General features: G+C 55.8%; 6 protein-coding genes across 6 annotated transcripts; 3 read left to right on the top strand and 3 right to left on the bottom strand.

The window, feature by feature from the left end:
• Positions 1-281: 281 nt before the first annotated feature.
• Positions 282-1,850, bottom strand: GMORB2_5655 (26S proteasome regulatory subunit T1; the record flags this gene model as incomplete). The annotated part of the gene is made up of 4 exons (XM_035467625.1): positions 282-1,394; positions 1,485-1,599; positions 1,667-1,758; positions 1,848-1,850. The coding sequence occupies 4 exons, from the start codon at positions 1,848-1,850 to the stop codon at positions 282-284; spliced, it is 1,323 nt and encodes a 440-aa protein (XP_035322591.1).
• A 1,468-nt stretch (positions 1,851-3,318) lies between these two features.
• Positions 3,319-5,179, top strand: GMORB2_5656 (T-complex protein 1 subunit delta; the record flags this gene model as incomplete). The annotated part of the gene is made up of 4 exons (XM_035467626.1): positions 3,319-3,360; positions 3,433-3,484; positions 3,578-4,233; positions 4,337-5,179. 4 exons carry the CDS (start codon positions 3,319-3,321, stop codon positions 5,177-5,179), a joined length of 1,593 nt encoding a protein of 530 aa, XP_035322592.1.
• Positions 5,180-5,678: 499 nt separating this feature from the next.
• On the top strand, positions 5,679-6,227 carry GMORB2_5657 (uncharacterized protein; the record flags this gene model as incomplete). Its single annotated transcript, XM_035467627.1, has 3 exons — positions 5,679-5,777; positions 5,846-5,958; positions 6,035-6,227. 3 exons carry the CDS (start codon positions 5,679-5,681, stop codon positions 6,225-6,227), a joined length of 405 nt encoding a protein of 134 aa, XP_035322593.1.
• A 310-nt stretch (positions 6,228-6,537) lies between these two features.
• GMORB2_5658 (cytochrome c oxidase assembly protein subunit 17) lies at positions 6,538-7,025 on the bottom strand (the record flags this gene model as incomplete). The annotated part of the gene is made up of 3 exons (XM_035467628.1): positions 6,538-6,678; positions 6,816-6,874; positions 6,995-7,025. 3 exons carry the CDS (start codon positions 7,023-7,025, stop codon positions 6,538-6,540), a joined length of 231 nt encoding a protein of 76 aa, XP_035322594.1.
• A 1,842-nt stretch (positions 7,026-8,867) lies between these two features.
• Positions 8,868-10,217, top strand: GMORB2_5659 (HSP20 family protein; the record flags this gene model as incomplete). The annotated part of the gene is made up of 1 exon (XM_035467629.1): positions 8,868-10,217. One exon carries the CDS (start codon positions 8,868-8,870, stop codon positions 10,215-10,217), a length of 1,350 nt encoding a protein of 449 aa, XP_035322595.1.
• A 987-nt stretch (positions 10,218-11,204) lies between these two features.
• On the bottom strand, positions 11,205-12,791 carry GMORB2_5660 (uncharacterized protein; the record flags this gene model as incomplete). The annotated part of the gene is made up of 1 exon (XM_035467630.1): positions 11,205-12,791. The coding sequence occupies one exon, from the start codon at positions 12,789-12,791 to the stop codon at positions 11,205-11,207; it is 1,587 nt and encodes a 528-aa protein (XP_035322596.1).
• Positions 12,792-15,467: the final 2,676 nt, after the last annotated feature.

The raw sequence follows: 15,467 nt of genomic DNA on the forward strand, positions 1-15,467 counted from the left end.
TAGTCTGCGGCATACTTTGGCTGGCCGACGGTTAAACGCTCATCCTCATCCTGTTCGTCATGTTACACGAGGAATTCTTAGTAACTAGCATAAACAAGCACAGTATATAGTCTCCAAGGAAAAAACCAATACAGTTGACAGCTGTAACCATTGCGTCTCCATGTGCTAAAAATGGTCAGATGTTGTTAATTCACCTCGGGCAGCGTTGGAGTCGGAAAGCAATGGAAGGACAAAAAAAAGGTCAAGTATCCTTTGTCTTATTCCTACAAATTGATATAGAACTAGTTGTACTGCATGTAAGTGGCCGTCGAGTTAAACTTGAGGTTGCCCTTGATGACCTTGTCGACGGCGCTGAGGAAGTCCTTCTCCGTGGCCACCTTTCTCCTGGCGCGGATGGCAAACATGCCGGCCTCTGTGCAGACGCTGCGCAGCTCAGCACCCGTGCTGTTGGGGCAGAGGCGCGAGATGAGCTCCCAGCGGATGTCGCGCTCGACCGACATGCTCTTGGCGTGGATGCGCAGGATGTTGGCGCGGCCCTCGAGGTCGGGCAGGGAGAACTCAATCTTGCGGTCGATACGGCCGGGCCGCATCAGGGCCGGGTCCAGCGTCGACGGACGGTTGGTGGCGAACATCACCTTGATGTTGCCACGGGCGTCGAATCCGTCGAGCTGGGTGATGAGCTCTAGCATGGTGCGCTGCACCTCGTTGTCACCGCCGGCGCCGTCGTCGAAACGGGCGCCGCCGACGGCGTCGATCTCGTCAAAGAAGATGATGCAGGCCTTCTTAGTGCGCGCCATCTCGAAGAGCTCACGCACCATCCTGGCGCCCTCTCCGACGTACTTCTGCACCAGCTCACTGCCGATGACGCGGATAAAGGTAGCGTCCGTGCGGTTGGCCACGGCTCGCGCACACAGCGTCTTGCCCGTTCCGGGGGGGCCGTACAGCAGGGCACCCTTGGGCGGGTCGATACCCAGGTTGACGAAGCGCTCGGGCGAGAGAAGCGGCATCTCCACCACCTCCCTCAGCTTCTCCACCTGCTCCTTGCAGCCGCCCACATCTCCATAGGTGACGTCGGGCTTCTCCTCGACCGTCATCATGGTGACGCTGGCGTCGATTTTGGGCGGCAGCGGCAGCATGATCTGGTACTTGTTTCGGTCCACGCCCACGCGCATGCCCTCCTCAATGTCCGTCGGGCTGACACGCTCACCCAGCTGCACCACGAACTTGGCGATCTGCTTGACGTTGATGACGTATTTGCTCTTCGACTCGTCGCCCTTCTCGTCAGCGATAATCTTGGTGCACCTTGCTACCTGGAAGGGCTGCTCCTCGGACATGCGTTGGCGGTCGGCGGCGACATCCCACAGGTGTGGCGGGGCGAGACCGGTATCTGACTCCTGCAGACACACAAAACAGCCGGTTAGCTTCGCTGTGACCTTCAACGACGTGCGTGCCCTCTTTCTTGGGACACATGGACGAGGCCGTACCTTGACTCCTATCTTCTCATCGACGCTCTGCTGTTTTTCCTTGATCTGCTTCTCAAGCTTCTTGAGAGATGCTCCGTAGGGCGCGGCGCCGTACGTCTTGAGGACTTGGATATCCCTAGCGATACACTGTCAGTCTGGTCCAGCCGTCGTGGGGGGCTGCTGCTACGAGATCAGCAACGTACTCGTCGGTCAGAGGCGTGATCTTCTTCTCCTCTACCTCATCGTCGTCGAATTTCTTCTGGTACTTCTCCCAGTTCGAACCGGTCGCAGAAGGCTGGAGTTCGGAGGTCGGTCAGCACAGCACAACATGGGATCACTATACAGAGACAAGAGGGACGAGGTTCGATAGCACAGCAGACGCACCATGATGGAATGCGCTAGCGACCTCTATGCCAGCAATGTGGTGTGGAAGAGGTTTCGATGTGGGTATTGTGGGCTTTGTCGATGGGGTCGTGGTTCGAGGCAGATCGTGTGTAGTCGGTCGTCGAGGTTGGAAGTGAGAGCAGCAAGCAGCAGGCTACGAGATGCTTTGGTAATGACTGCGTACACCTGCCCAGCTGGTTGACCAAATCAGGGTTAGCGCCATTGCCGCCCTCTGTGACGGGCCATTGCTCAAAGCTTTGATAGTAGTGTTACATAATCAACCTCGCACGCATAGCAACCAACACCAACAAAAAAGTCTACTTTGGCTGTTGATGACTTGACATTGATATCTCATCAACAAGCAAGAGGCCTTGTTCTGTATGTAGCAGTGCTAACCGACTGCGTGAGTAGGGGCTGGACGGCCATCCAACTAGGCAAAGTCGTGGAAGGATTGTGTGTTTCCGATCAGTGGGAAGAAACTACGACGAGAGTGCAACGGTTATGGATAGTACAAAGCGACGGAGCCGCCAACCATCCGTTATTGCCATTGTTTTGCTTCGCGAGGACGCAGCTTCGATGTTGTAGGTTTCCGTTGGCGGATCGTTCGCTCTGCGCTACGTTACTCTCTCTCTCTCTCCTCCATTCCGAGTCCTTCTATTTCCGCCCTCATCTACTTGGTTATCTACTCACCTAGAGGGCTCGACCTGAGAGATGGCATGGTCTTCTACTCTATCTATTCTCTGAAAAGCATCTAGAAAGCAGACACTGTATGGAGGTCAAGTACACGTAACGTCGGTCAGGATTTGATGGTATCAGTATCAAGTGTGTTGAGAGTATCGCTGAGAGACCAAAAGTGGGCGGATGATCTAGTATCACTACTAATACGGAGTAATCTGTAATCTGTACTCGTACTGCAAAGGATGGTAGAAGGCTGAAGCACAGAAGGTGGGCGGAGCAAAAGCGGCACTGCTCCAGCCAGTTGCTTGCGGTGATGATGGCGGCGTGGGCATGGCGTAATCTGCGTTGCCTTGGGAGAGAGAGAGCGCGGCTCCAGGCTCCAGGCCTCTCACTGTCCCCACGTCGCTCCAGAGATGGAAGGGGAGGAGTTGGCTGCAGGCTGCAGCTGCCACCAGCTTCCAGCGTGTGCCACCAGAGTCTATGTGCTGATACTGTATCAGTGATCACTGGCTGTCCACTGAGGAGCGTTGTGCCGCTTTTTATGGGGCACCCCCCCCTGTGATTTCTCTCGGAGGGGGATCATTAGATGCTCCGTCCACACGCCAAAATTTCTAGGTAGTCAGTTTCTTCTCCTGGAGGAGAAAGAGCCACCGCCGCCGCCTAGGGCAGAAAGTGGGATATCTCGACAAAGTTACAGGAAACCTGCACAGACGTCCTTCTCAACACCATCTCTACTTCCAACCCCGCGTGAGAAAACAGGCATCCCCACTCACTTCTCAGAACACTTTCCAGAATGGCTGCCACGGCACCATCCGGTGGAAATGCCACTTTCAGAGTCAGTGGAGCTATCCCTACACCGTGAAGCTTCTCGAGAGTGCCCCGCTAACCCCCCAATGTCGGTTTGCAGGACAAGGAGAAGCCCATGGCTGTGAGGTCGTCTAATATTGTGGCCGCCCGAGGTACGAACTCGACGAAATAGAAAGCGACACCTCGAAATAATGTGCCCGCTGACTCTCTGACTCTCGTCTCTTTTTTCTTTTCTTTTCTTGCAGCCGTCGCCGACTCCGTCCGAACCTCGCTCGGTCCCCGTGGTATGGATAAGATGATTCGAAGCGGCAAGGGAGAGACCATCATCACCAACGACGGTCACACCATGCTCAAGAGCATGGCTGTCATGCACCCCACGGCCAAGATGCTCGTCAACCTGGCCGGTGCTCAGGACGTCGAGGCCGGTGATGGAACCACGTCGGTTGTCGTCCTCTGCGGCAGTCTGCTGGGTGCCGCCGACAAGCTCCTGGGCAAGGGCATCCACCCCTCGGTCATCTCAGACGCTTTCCAGCGAGCCGCCGCCGCCGCTGTCGGCGTTCTTCACGACATGTCCCAGCCCATCTCCCTCAGTGACACGGCCTCCCTGCTCCAGGCCGCCAACACGTCGCTCTCGTCCAAGATCGTTTCACAGTACTCCAACCTCCTCGGACCCATGGCTGTCAACGCTGTGACCAAGACCATCGACCTCAAGACGGCCGACAACGTTGACCTGAGGAACATCCGCATCATCAAGAAGGTCGGAGGTACGATTGAGGACAGCGAGCTCTTTGACGGTCTCGTGCTCACCCAGCCTGTGCTGAAGAATGCTGGCGGCCCTACCAAGATGGAGAAGGCTAAGATTGGTCTCATCCAGTTCCAGCTCAGCCCTCCCAAGCCTGATGTATGTGTTATTCTCCGTTCTCCAAAACTACTCTGAAACCATTCTCGGGTCCCTTTATCTGCTCCTTCTATACTAACAACCCCCCCCCCCCCCCCTCTTTCAGATGGAGAACACGGTCCAAGTCAATGACTACCGTCAGATGGACAAGATCGTCAAGGAGGAGCGTCTGTACCTGCTCAACATGGCCAAGAAGATCAAGAAGACGGGATGCAACGTGCTCCTGATCCAGAAGTCGATTCTCAGGGACGCCGTCAACGACTTGTCGCTGCACTTCCTGGCGAAGCTGGGCATCCTGGCCATCAAGGAGATTGAGCGTGACGAGGTTGAGTTCGTCTGCAAGTCGACGGGCTGCAAGCCCATTGCCGATGTCGACTCCTTTACGGCCGACAAGCTGGGTTCGGCCGATCTGGTTGAGGAGGTGCAGTCCAACGGAAGCAGGATGGTCAAGGTGACTGGTGCCAAGGCCACGGGCAAGACGGTGTCAGTCGTCGTGCGCGGCGCCAACGGCCTGATCCTGGAGGAGGCCGAACGCAGTCTCCACGACGCTCTGTGCGTTGTGCGCTGCCTAGTCAAGAAGAAGGCTCTGATTGCCGGTGGCGGTGCCCCCGAGATTGAGATTGCGGCGCAGCTGGCCAAGCTGGCGCGCAGCCAGACGGGCACCGAGGCCATCTGCTTCAAGGCGTTTGCCGATGCCATGGAGGTGATTCCGACGACGCTCGCCGAGAACGCCGGTCTCAACAGCATCAAGGTGGTGACGGACCTAAGGCACCGTCACGAGATGGGAGAGAAGAACGCCGGGGTGAGCATCAAGTCGGGCGGTGTCAACAACAACATCTCCAAGGAGAACGTCCTGCAGCCGCTCCTCGTGAGCACCAGCGCCATTGAGCTGGCAGCGGAGACGGTCAAGATGATCCTGAGGATAGACGACATTGCTCTGACGAGGTAAATATTGGATGGTTGGGCTTTTCTCTCTCCGACAGGAAGTTGTACCATAATACCAAAACAAAAATAGGGGGGGGCAACCATGGAGAAACGAAAGGTGAAAAGAAAAGAAAAGAAACAAAGAGAAACCCGTGCCGTTCAAGGTGCCGGTGTGACTGGTATACCGTCTGACTCTTGTATGTTTTTTGCCTTGACAGTCTGCCATGTGGCTGGTAGTATGTGCCAATTCTAGAAGATGTGAACATTTGTAGATGACGCATGACTGCGACGCCGAGCGAGAGAAGGGAGGAAGGCGCGTAGGGCGCACCTTCCGTAACGTGCTGTGTGTTCGTTACCGAAGTCTTTATCCTCTTGAAGGCGCTGCACGGAGGCTTGCTATCTTCCCACCATCTATACATTCTGTATCGCCGAGCAGATTCAAGTACAACTGAGTGGGTTGGTGTCCTGACAGACAGAGAATCCCCGTAACCCCCTCCCAACTACGAAGACATCAGCAAGACAGCATGCCATCCAGGGTGAAGAAGGGAGCACTCCCAGTGGAGTCGGAGGTCGAACTCGACGTCTCCAAGGCCATGGCCGAGAGCCAACGTCGCATCATGCGGGTGAGGAGGGACCTGCAGAGTGCAAGGGCACGAGGCCTGCCGTATCGCTGACACGGAACACTCCACAGCTGAGGAAGCAGAGGGATGAGCGTCTCTTGGGCGTCGTCGCTGAGTGCCAAGACGAGCTGAAGGCGTTGGCCGAGGTCAAGAAGGATGACTACGAGCGGAAGCGCCAGAAGATGTACGGTGCCTACTACATCCCGGGGCCTACTGATACCCTAACTCTGCGTGCCATATGCTGACCCAAGCGTGTGCAGGGCCGGAGAGCAGGTGCGCCACGTGACAACTCTGATGGACAGCATTGAGCGGAGAAGGGCCATAGAGGAGGAGATGAGGAAGATTGTGGACGACATGTGCGAGGCCATGTACGAGGTCGAGAGCATGATATGGGCCGGGTACGAGGGCCGGTGGGAGGAGGTAGCCAACTGCATCCGAAGGGATGTAGCGTGAGCCCCGTTCCCACGCTCAATGCCGGAGATGGACGTATGATGCATTCCCAGCGTGAGAGAAGGAGTGTCTTTGATTAAAAAAAAAAAGTTGATCTGCATCTAATCTTGTTCTTGCTCTTCTTCTCCTTTTCTCTATGTCGAGTCGTCTATTCGTATTGTTGGTGTTGTACAAAGCTGTTTGAATGCATGATGAGGTGTACACGCAGCGGATACGATTGCATTCCGCTGGGAGGAGGTCGGGCCGGTTCGGTCGGCCGGTCAGCCTGTCGTCGAGCGAGGGATTGGGCTTCTTCTCTTCTCTGCCCTTCTGCTTATACTGTGAAGCCGAAGCCGGCCATGCAGGTCTTGTACTGGCCGACGAGGGACTGGCAGTCGGCAGCAGGGTCCTTGGCCGTAGAGAAGAGCATGCACTCGTCGCGCTTGGCCTTTTCGTCCTTGCAAACGCAGCAGGGCTGAGGGGATGTGTCAGCCAAGCATGTCTACATATCCAAACAAGGCAGAAGAAAAAAGAAGAAGAAGAGAGGGAAAAAAGAGAAACGCCCCCCCTTCCTCCTCCTCTAAAGAGAGGGAGATTAACAAAAAACCGTACCTTGGGCTTGGAGGCAGCAGTGTTGTTGCTGGTAGTCGCGGGAGCCGCGGGAGCAACTTCTGTAGATGCGATTTATCAGCAAAGCTTTCTCTTTTCTTAAAAAAAAATCTTGTTTTGTTTTCGCTCCCTCTTCTTTCGGGGTGAAGGGAAGGGAATGAGGAGGCAAGTCGTCGACGTACGAGGGACAGAAGCCCGAGCATCCATCGTCATGTTGAAAGAGAGTATACGGTAGGAAGGATGGGAGATGGTGCTTGGGGGGGGGGGGGGGGAAGATGACTGGGAGAAGAGGGGACCGTCTGGGTTATTACGCGCGAGTTTCGCGAGTTGGGAAGAGGAAAAGAGAGCGAAGAGATCTCGTCATCGGATTATCGATGGCGAGGCGAGGCCAGAGACCAAAGGAAATCAGTGTCATGTATTTCTAAGCCGAGTAGTGGCCAATCAGATGTCCCGAGGCTGGACGTGAACCAGCCCACAGACAACACCAGCAAGTCGACGTGTATGTGTGTGTATATGTATGAGTGTCCATCAGTTTCCTCTCTTATGATGCGATCAGACCTTGTCTCTATTTTTCTATTTTCTATTTTCTATCTCACATGGAATTTTTTTTCTATAGAGGAATTTCAATCTTGACCGCACGTATGAGCTTACGATACGCAGCCAAAGTCTTTCTTTACTTTTTTTCCCCCTTCTTTTCTCCTCGCCAGCTGATTACCTGTACTCTCAAACGTCTTCACTCCCGTGATAGTGCCCATACCAGATGAATACGAGAATGATACAGATTGCAGGGTGGTCTATCGACTCTGCCACCACGGCAAAACAACGGATGGGACGCAGCGGATCAAAAAAAAAGTATATACCGTGCCATCCGTACAGATCTGTACTCTCACAACAATCTGCAGCGACCGTGAGATTCCTCCCGCCTCCTTTCCAGCTGTTGGGGGGTAGGGGGAGAAGTCCCTCGCCGCGCCCAGACCGAGCCGGTGACACGTGATCACGTTGTAGGTTGTACGGCGTATGTCGACTCCGGAGACTGCGCCACATGTTTTGCGCGTCGTCCATCTCAGCCACATGATCCGGTTTACTGTCACAAGTGGAGAGCTCGGCAGAACCGAAACTATTTTATTTCTTTTATTCTATTCTTTACATTTAGATTTTTTTTTTCTTTTTTCCCTTCCTTTTTGCCACAGATAGCAATTCCAGTCAGCCGGGGCGATTTCATATCACTCCCCATAATGCCATGATGCGTAATGCCGAAAGTACGGAGGAGTATTACGAAGTATTACGGACTTGTTACGGAGTACGGAGTTACCATGTAGACCCATGTTAGCCATACGGGGGGCGGTCTATGGTCTATCATAGTCCTATATAGACCAATAGACCATACCCACCGAGCATCCGTACCGAGTATCCATCCGTACCGAGTATCTCTACCGAGCTGAGGGTCCCCCACGTTACTTTCCTTGAAGGAGTCACACAGATGACGCGGTCCGCGTGGCGAGAGACCGGCAAGAGACGCACACACACACACACACACACGTTGACACTGACGCACATACCCCCCCCCCCCCCCCCCCCCCCCCCCCCCCCCCCTTTACCCCGGCCCCCCACCCCCCCCCCCCCCCCTCCTCCTCTATTGTACGATGTGTGACTGTTCTCTCCCCCTCCCCCCTCTTGTAATATGCCGTGGTCCCAAAACTAGTAGTTAGAGGCTACCCAGTAGTGTTGCCCCGTAGACCTGAAAGGACCATACATGGTCGGTGGCGACCTAAACGCCCAGCCGCACTTCTTTCTGCCTTGAGAGGTGCCTCCTCTTGTATAAGTTGGACAGAGATATAAAAGCCCATCAATCCCAACCCTCCAAAAACATCTCCCATCTCCATCCCTCTCCTCATATCATCAACCAAATCCCATCCCCTCTTTTTTTTTTTTTCATATTCCATTCTATTTTCGTCGCGAAACCATCTCGACAGCATCTTCAACATATAAAAACCAGAATCAACCCTTCGAAAAAAGAAAAAAGAAAAAAAAAACACCCCCCAAGAAAACAAAATCATGGCACCCCCCGACCTAGATCCCCTATCTGCCTTCTTCGCTCCATTCGTGCACCTAGCCAACGCGGGCCGTACGTTCAACGACAACAACAACAACAACAACCAGCAGCGGCCGCCCCCTCCTCCACCCGACTTCCCCTTCGGGGGCGGTCCCTTCGGCAGCTACCATCCTCCCCCTCCTCCCCCTCCTCCCGGATGGGCCACCCGAGGAGACGAGTGGTCTCCCCGTCACCACCGCGGCGGTGGTCGCGGCGGCTACGGACGCGACGACTGGCGCCACGGCGGCGGCGGCGGTCCCGGTCACTTTAGAGACTGGTCCCTTCACAGCGGCAGCGGTGGCCCCGGCGGACATGGACACGATCACGAGCAGCGATTCGGAACTCGAGGAGGCCGCGGCCAAGGCCGTCACTCCTGGGGTGGTCGTCACCCCGAGCACTTCTCCTGGGGCGGTCACGACCACCACACGGACGACGACGATCGCACGGCGGTAGGCGCCACCGCTGCCGGCGGCAAGGACGCCCCCGATCCCGAGGAGGTCGCTCCCGGTGACGACAGCGACAAGGACACGGACCTTCCCCCCCACATGCGTGGCGGCGGCGGCGGTCGCGCCGGACGCTACGGCGGTGGTCGTGGCGGACGTCGTCACGGTGGCGGCGGCGGCGGCGGCGGCGCTCACGCTGCTCATCACCACCCTCATCACCACCGTGGCGGTCCTGGTCCTGGTCACGGCCCTGGCAACGCTTATAGTCTGATAGACACCCACGCCCACGGCGGTCCTCACGGTGGCCCCCACGGCTCCCACCACTACCCGCCCCCTCCTCCTCCTCCTCCTCCTGCTGCTGCTGCTGCTGGGGCCGGCGCCGGTCTCGAACTCAGCAGCCTCGACATGGGTACCCTCCTCCGCACGCTAGGGAGCCACCCCGTCCTCCAGCAGTTTATAGGCCAGTACATGAACCCCGGAGGCGACGCGCGCGAAGTCAGCGGCAGCGGCAGCGGCAGCGGCGGCCTGACCCCTCCCGTCGACATCTTCGACACGCCGGACGCTGTGATCCTGCACTTCTCCCTCCCCGGCACGCGCAAGAATGCCGTCGACGTCGTGTGGGACCCTGACGCCCGCCAGGTCCGCATCGTGGGTGAAGTGCGCCGTCCCGGCGACGAGGACCTCGTCGCCAGCCTCCAGGGCATTGGGGAGCGCCAGGTCGGCCCGTTCGACCGCCGCGTCCAGCTCCCCGGCACGGAGGCTCTCGATGGGGATGCCATCACCGCCCGTATGGAGGATGGCGTCCTCATGATTACGGTGCCCAAGGTTGAGAAGCCCTGGTGTGAGCTGCGCAGGATTGACGTCGAGTAAGATGGAGGCACCATCTAGCTCCTGGGCTAGGAAGGACGGTAGTCCTTTTTTTAGCATATATTGTAATGTGTTTTGAAGGTAAGGTTGGGGATTATCGTACACTCGGTTTTTTTTTTAATGTGGTAATGGTTGAAGCATTCTAGTGCATGGAATAGGTAAGACAGTAACACGGATAGATAGCAGGAAACGGGCAATGTCTCTATAGAAAAGGAGAGGGGAAACCAACCCCCCCCCCCCCAAAAAAAAAAAATTTGGAATGAATATGCTGCTGTGCCATATCTGTGCTGCGATCGTGCTGTCAACGTAAAAATAAAAATAAAAACTTAAAAGGGGGATCAGAGAGCTATTTGATAGTATTCATATAATTTAGATTGATTTCTCAAGTATAGTTTGTTTCCGAGGTATAGCGTGTTATTGTAATTATGTAAAAGCTGTAAAGGGGCAGAGATGGATTTTCAAAAGTGAAGTGGGGAATATATTCCAAAAAGGGGAAAAAGAAAAAAAAAAGGTCTAGGGGTATATGCTAAAAATAAGAGAAGCAATTCAGAGTTATGTAGAGACGAGCCGAGTCGGTCTCTCGGTTGAGGATAGATGCATGGATGCATATAAACACACGGCGAGGACATAAGTCGTTGACTTTTTTTTTTTTTTTTTTTTTTTTTTTTTTTTTTTGCCGTGGGAAGAAAGGGCGGTTAGAATGAAGGGAAGAGGAGAGATAATGAAAGGAACGAGGTATAAAGGAACGAATAATGTATGCATGGATTAATAAGAAAAGACGGGTAAAGAATGAAGAACGGATGACAAAGAAGAAAGGAAAGAAGAAGAGAGAGGGAGAGAAGAAGGGATTGAAAAGAAAAAAAAAGGCAGAAAGTGAGGGATATTAAAAGGCATATGTATGTCGCCCATAACAACTCCGGTAAAACATATGCAGCGTTAGTCGTGATTCCATGCTCTGGCCCGAGAGGTGCCTTTCCCCTATCTCAGACTTCACCGCCCCAGCTCTCTGGCAATCTCCTCGCGGACGTGGCGGCACCACTTGACAATGGACGCCTCGAAACCCTTCCAGGCCTCGGGCCCCGTGTCGGCCACGACGCCCATGACGTCAAAGGGGATGAGCACTTCGAAGCGCAGCTCGGCGCCCTTGACCCAGTAGCGCAGGTTGTCGGCGCACCGGTACGGCTTCTGCGTGTCTGTGTGGAACTTGGGGATGGCACCGAAGCGCCCCCTCGACTTCTTGACGACGGCGTTGTGCAGCTTGACGAGCTGGACACCGTTGGACAGGGCCGTGAGGAAGGGCGTGGGCGTCTCGGCATCCTCGGCCATGGCGGTCCACTCGGGCAGGGCCTCGACCTCGGGGTCCATGGACGTGAGGAAGGCTCTCTCGCGCTCCATCTCGCGGCCTGTCCAGTCTCCGTCTAGCCAGGCCCAGCCTGCCTGCTCGGCCCTCTCGGCCGCCTCGATCTCGTCCTCCTGTCTGAGGATGTCGAAGACGCTGTCGGTCCATCCGCTGATGACGCTGAGCTCATCATCCCGCATGCCGTCCTTGAAGTTGCGCGTGGCCATCTGCCGGAGCACGTCCATGACGGCGAGCAGGTCGGCACGGACCTGCTTCTCCGACTTGATGGCATCGAGGCGGTGGGGCAGCTCGTGGGCCGTGTAGTAAATCTTGGCCGCACGGATGGCTAGCGTGGACATGTCGAGTATGTGCATTCCCTGAAGTTCGTACCAGTTCTGCGTATTCTCGTCGGGCATGTTGGGCAGGGTGACCGCATCCGGGGGGTTCACAAACGTGCCGGCCTTTCGCTGGCGGACCTCGTCGAGGGCCTTGGCGGCATCGGTGAGGCTCGATTGCAGATCCTCCCTGAGCTCGTCAATGGTGGGCGGCTTGGGCACCACCTTTTCCCTGTGCTGATAGGTGCTGACGGTCGGAGGGAGCATGTCGGCCTCGGACTCGGAGGAACTGGACTCGCCGTCGTACTCGTCGTCCGTGGCGTCGTCCATGGCGTCGGGCCGGTCCCCGTTGACGAAGCCGTCGGCCGTGGCCACATCCGGGCTGCTGCCCATGGAAGCGTAGGACGAGTCGGCATCGGGGTTGACGGCGTTGGGGTCGCCGGAGACGGCGTCGAGGTCCGACATGTTGAGGGCAGGGCCATGCTTTGCCTTCTTGCGAGCAAGCTGCCCGCCCTTTCCGTCGAGCAATCCGGTGCGGGCAAAGTAATACTGAAGATGGGCTATGCTGCCGAGGTTCATGACGCTCTCGTGAGACTTGGCGCTGGCAGCAAAGTCGGTGGCCTGGGGCCGCATGTAGCCCCTCCGTTTGGACTTGGACTCATGGCGGCGAGGGCGTGAGTGACTGCGCGGCGTCGTCATGTCGCTGCCCATGGACGAGTTTCTCGAGGTGGTGGTGGTAGCACTGGAGGTGCGAGATGTAAAGGAGGCCGTGGAGACGCGGTGGGACAGCTGAGGACAGGCTCCGATGGCCGGGGTAGGCACGGTATCCGGGGAGGGCGAGCCGCATCGTGCGAGCCTGTCCTCATGCTGAGCGTGGGGCTGCTGCTCGTCGGCGGTGGCCATGTGGAGCGTTGGGGCGACCTCGGCAGGGCAGGATGGCAATACTCGTACGAGCAATGCTGGTGGTGGTATTACTATTACTCGTAATGACGAGGGGCGTGAGGAATGACGAGGCGAATCTTCGTGGACGTGGCCGCCGTCACGAGCGTCGGGCCTGTCGGGGGTGACCGTTGTATGGAGAAGACTCGTGGCTCTCGGGCTGAGGTTGTGCTCGTCGTGCTCGTTGTGCTCGTTGTGCTCGTTGTGCTCGTTGTGCTCAGGCTGCGGCGCTGCCAAGCCAGGGAACAGGCAGGCGGCGGATGTGATGTGTTAACCGCTGGTCCTGGCACTGGTAATGATACCCGTAGAGGCCACGGCCGCGTACGAGTAGGCGTACGAGAAGTAGAGGTGGATCGATGAGATGCGACGAGACGCAGTAACAGGTAACAGAGGCAGCAACAGAAGGCAGGTCAGCAACGAGGCGGGCGGACCCGGAAACGGGGTCGACAGGGTCGGTGGTGGTGGTACCTGGTGGAATTACTGGCGAGAGTGTTGATGGAGATGAAGTGCCAGAAGTAGTAGCATGGGCAGCCCGGACGGGTGCAGGACTGGCTGCGAGCGTCAGGGGTTTGCCGAGCTGGCTGGCAAATGGACGCCGAGTCGATCGGTTGGCCACTCATCCCGGCCTGTCCGTCTCCAGTCGCGAAATTGCACATGCAGGAGCCTGGTGGAGTGCGGGGGTTATTATTATCCTGTACAAGTATGGTTACCAATGATGGAGTGTACGAGCTCATATGAGCACGTCGGGTAATATAAGATTCAGTGCTCGACGCTCGTATCATTCATTCATGGTGGGGGTAAGAAGGAAGGAATAGATCAATAGAGCAATAAAGCAATGAAGCAATGAAGCAATAAGGCAATAAAAGCAAAGCAATCAACGGTTCAACGATAGGATGAGAATGAGCACGAGTTTGAGTACGGTGACGACGATGGTGGCGGCGATGGCGAGGCAAAGAAGAAAGAATAACCCAACAGACGCAATCGAGCATCAAGCAGCCAGGGAAGGAAGGCGCGGGGGCGTTGAGCACCTGCCTCGGCGACCAGGCAGGAGCCCCTTTACGGGCCGTACCGTCCTTTCCAGACGGTTGAGAGCTCTTTCCAGTTTACGAATGAATCTGTATTTTTTGAGCATTATGACCTTTTACTACTAGTCATATAACTACATATAATCCGTACGTATTACTGCATGTACTAACTAGTAACATAACTACATATACATATCGCTACTTCTACTACTACGATTATGATTATCGCGCACATAGTTTAGTAATGATCACGGACCTTTCTACAGTACATGCGATATACATACATACATATATATTACATAATCCATATAGTACATAATCCGTCCCACGCGTAGCAGAGACGTGACTTCATATACGGATACATTCCAGCTGTGAGGATCCGTAAGCAGCAGCGACGAGGAAAGTACGATGGACCGTTATGCGTGACTACCTACGATGGATAGGAATATATGTAGTGACCTGTACTCTGTATACGGGATCAATAATCATACGGAGTACTTCATGTAATCACGCTTACATGGTCGGATACCGTGACAGTGCTCGGACAGTTTTGCCCAGGCAACGCCAAGGACTGGGACTACCCACCGGGGCCCCCTCCTCCTATTCTCGCGGATTCTGGAATGCTGTCGCCGCGGGACAGGTTACAGCGACGCGACCGACGCTTAGTCTGAAGAAGCGAGGTGAGGAATCGGATGACTGAGCAGCAGAGCAGAGACGAGTCGACGAGTCTAGAATGCCACTCACCTGCACAGATTACGTGTATACGATTTACATGTGCGTAGCCGTGTACAGCTTCCGCGGTCCAGTACCCCGTGCTCCTTGCAGTATCGTGACTATTACTCTGGTATCTCGTAGTAGTAGTCATATGGCGAGTTCCGTGACGCACACGGCTATGTACGGATTGATCTGCGATACAATGTCAGAGAGAGGAACGCATGCATGCACGCATCATCCCGCGCGCGGCCTCGTGCCTGCAGGCGTACCGAGTTGGTATAGTACGAGTTTCTAGTCGGTATGGTACCAAGAGAGAGACGCGCACGAAGCCCCGCGGATCTACGACTAATGCTCCCGGTGCATGGGCAGTTGCAGCTTATGGCCCAGGTGTTTCGCTACACCGCAGCATCCCTATGAAATCTTGCACGGGGTGGCGAGGCACAGGAGATGGGATCGCGCGTCGTACGGCGTGCAATGCAAGCATGGGCGCAGATGCCGCGACCGGGTCATGGGTAGTCTAGTCTGCACAAGCATCGTCATCTACCGTCATCACTGGCCCGGTCAGTAACACGGTACGGAGCGCTCTGTGGTATCGATGCCTACCAATCCGGGCCTCTGGACGGGCCGCCGGCCCATCGACGCCGTCGTGGCGGATAACCGCCAGCCCGATAGAGGTCCCCGGCCCTGATCCGCGGGGTGTCCTGGCCACTCGACCGGTTTCTCGGTCTGGTGAGGCTGGAGCGGCGGGACTGGTGACAGACTACAGGACAATCGGGTTTAGCTCAGCAGTGGTGTTAATTTACAGCCCAGATTACGCCCCGGCTGCATCCTTCGTCGGAGGGGCTGGCTATACGAGCAGTTCTTTGCCTGCTTGACGGGGAAGGCTTGTACGGGTTACGAA

This window comes from Geosmithia morbida (genome assembly GCF_012550715.1).
Source record: "Geosmithia morbida isolate 1262 chromosome Unknown scaffold_4, whole genome shotgun sequence".
Classification (NCBI taxonomy): Eukaryota; Fungi; Ascomycota; class Sordariomycetes; order Hypocreales; family Bionectriaceae; genus Geosmithia; species Geosmithia morbida.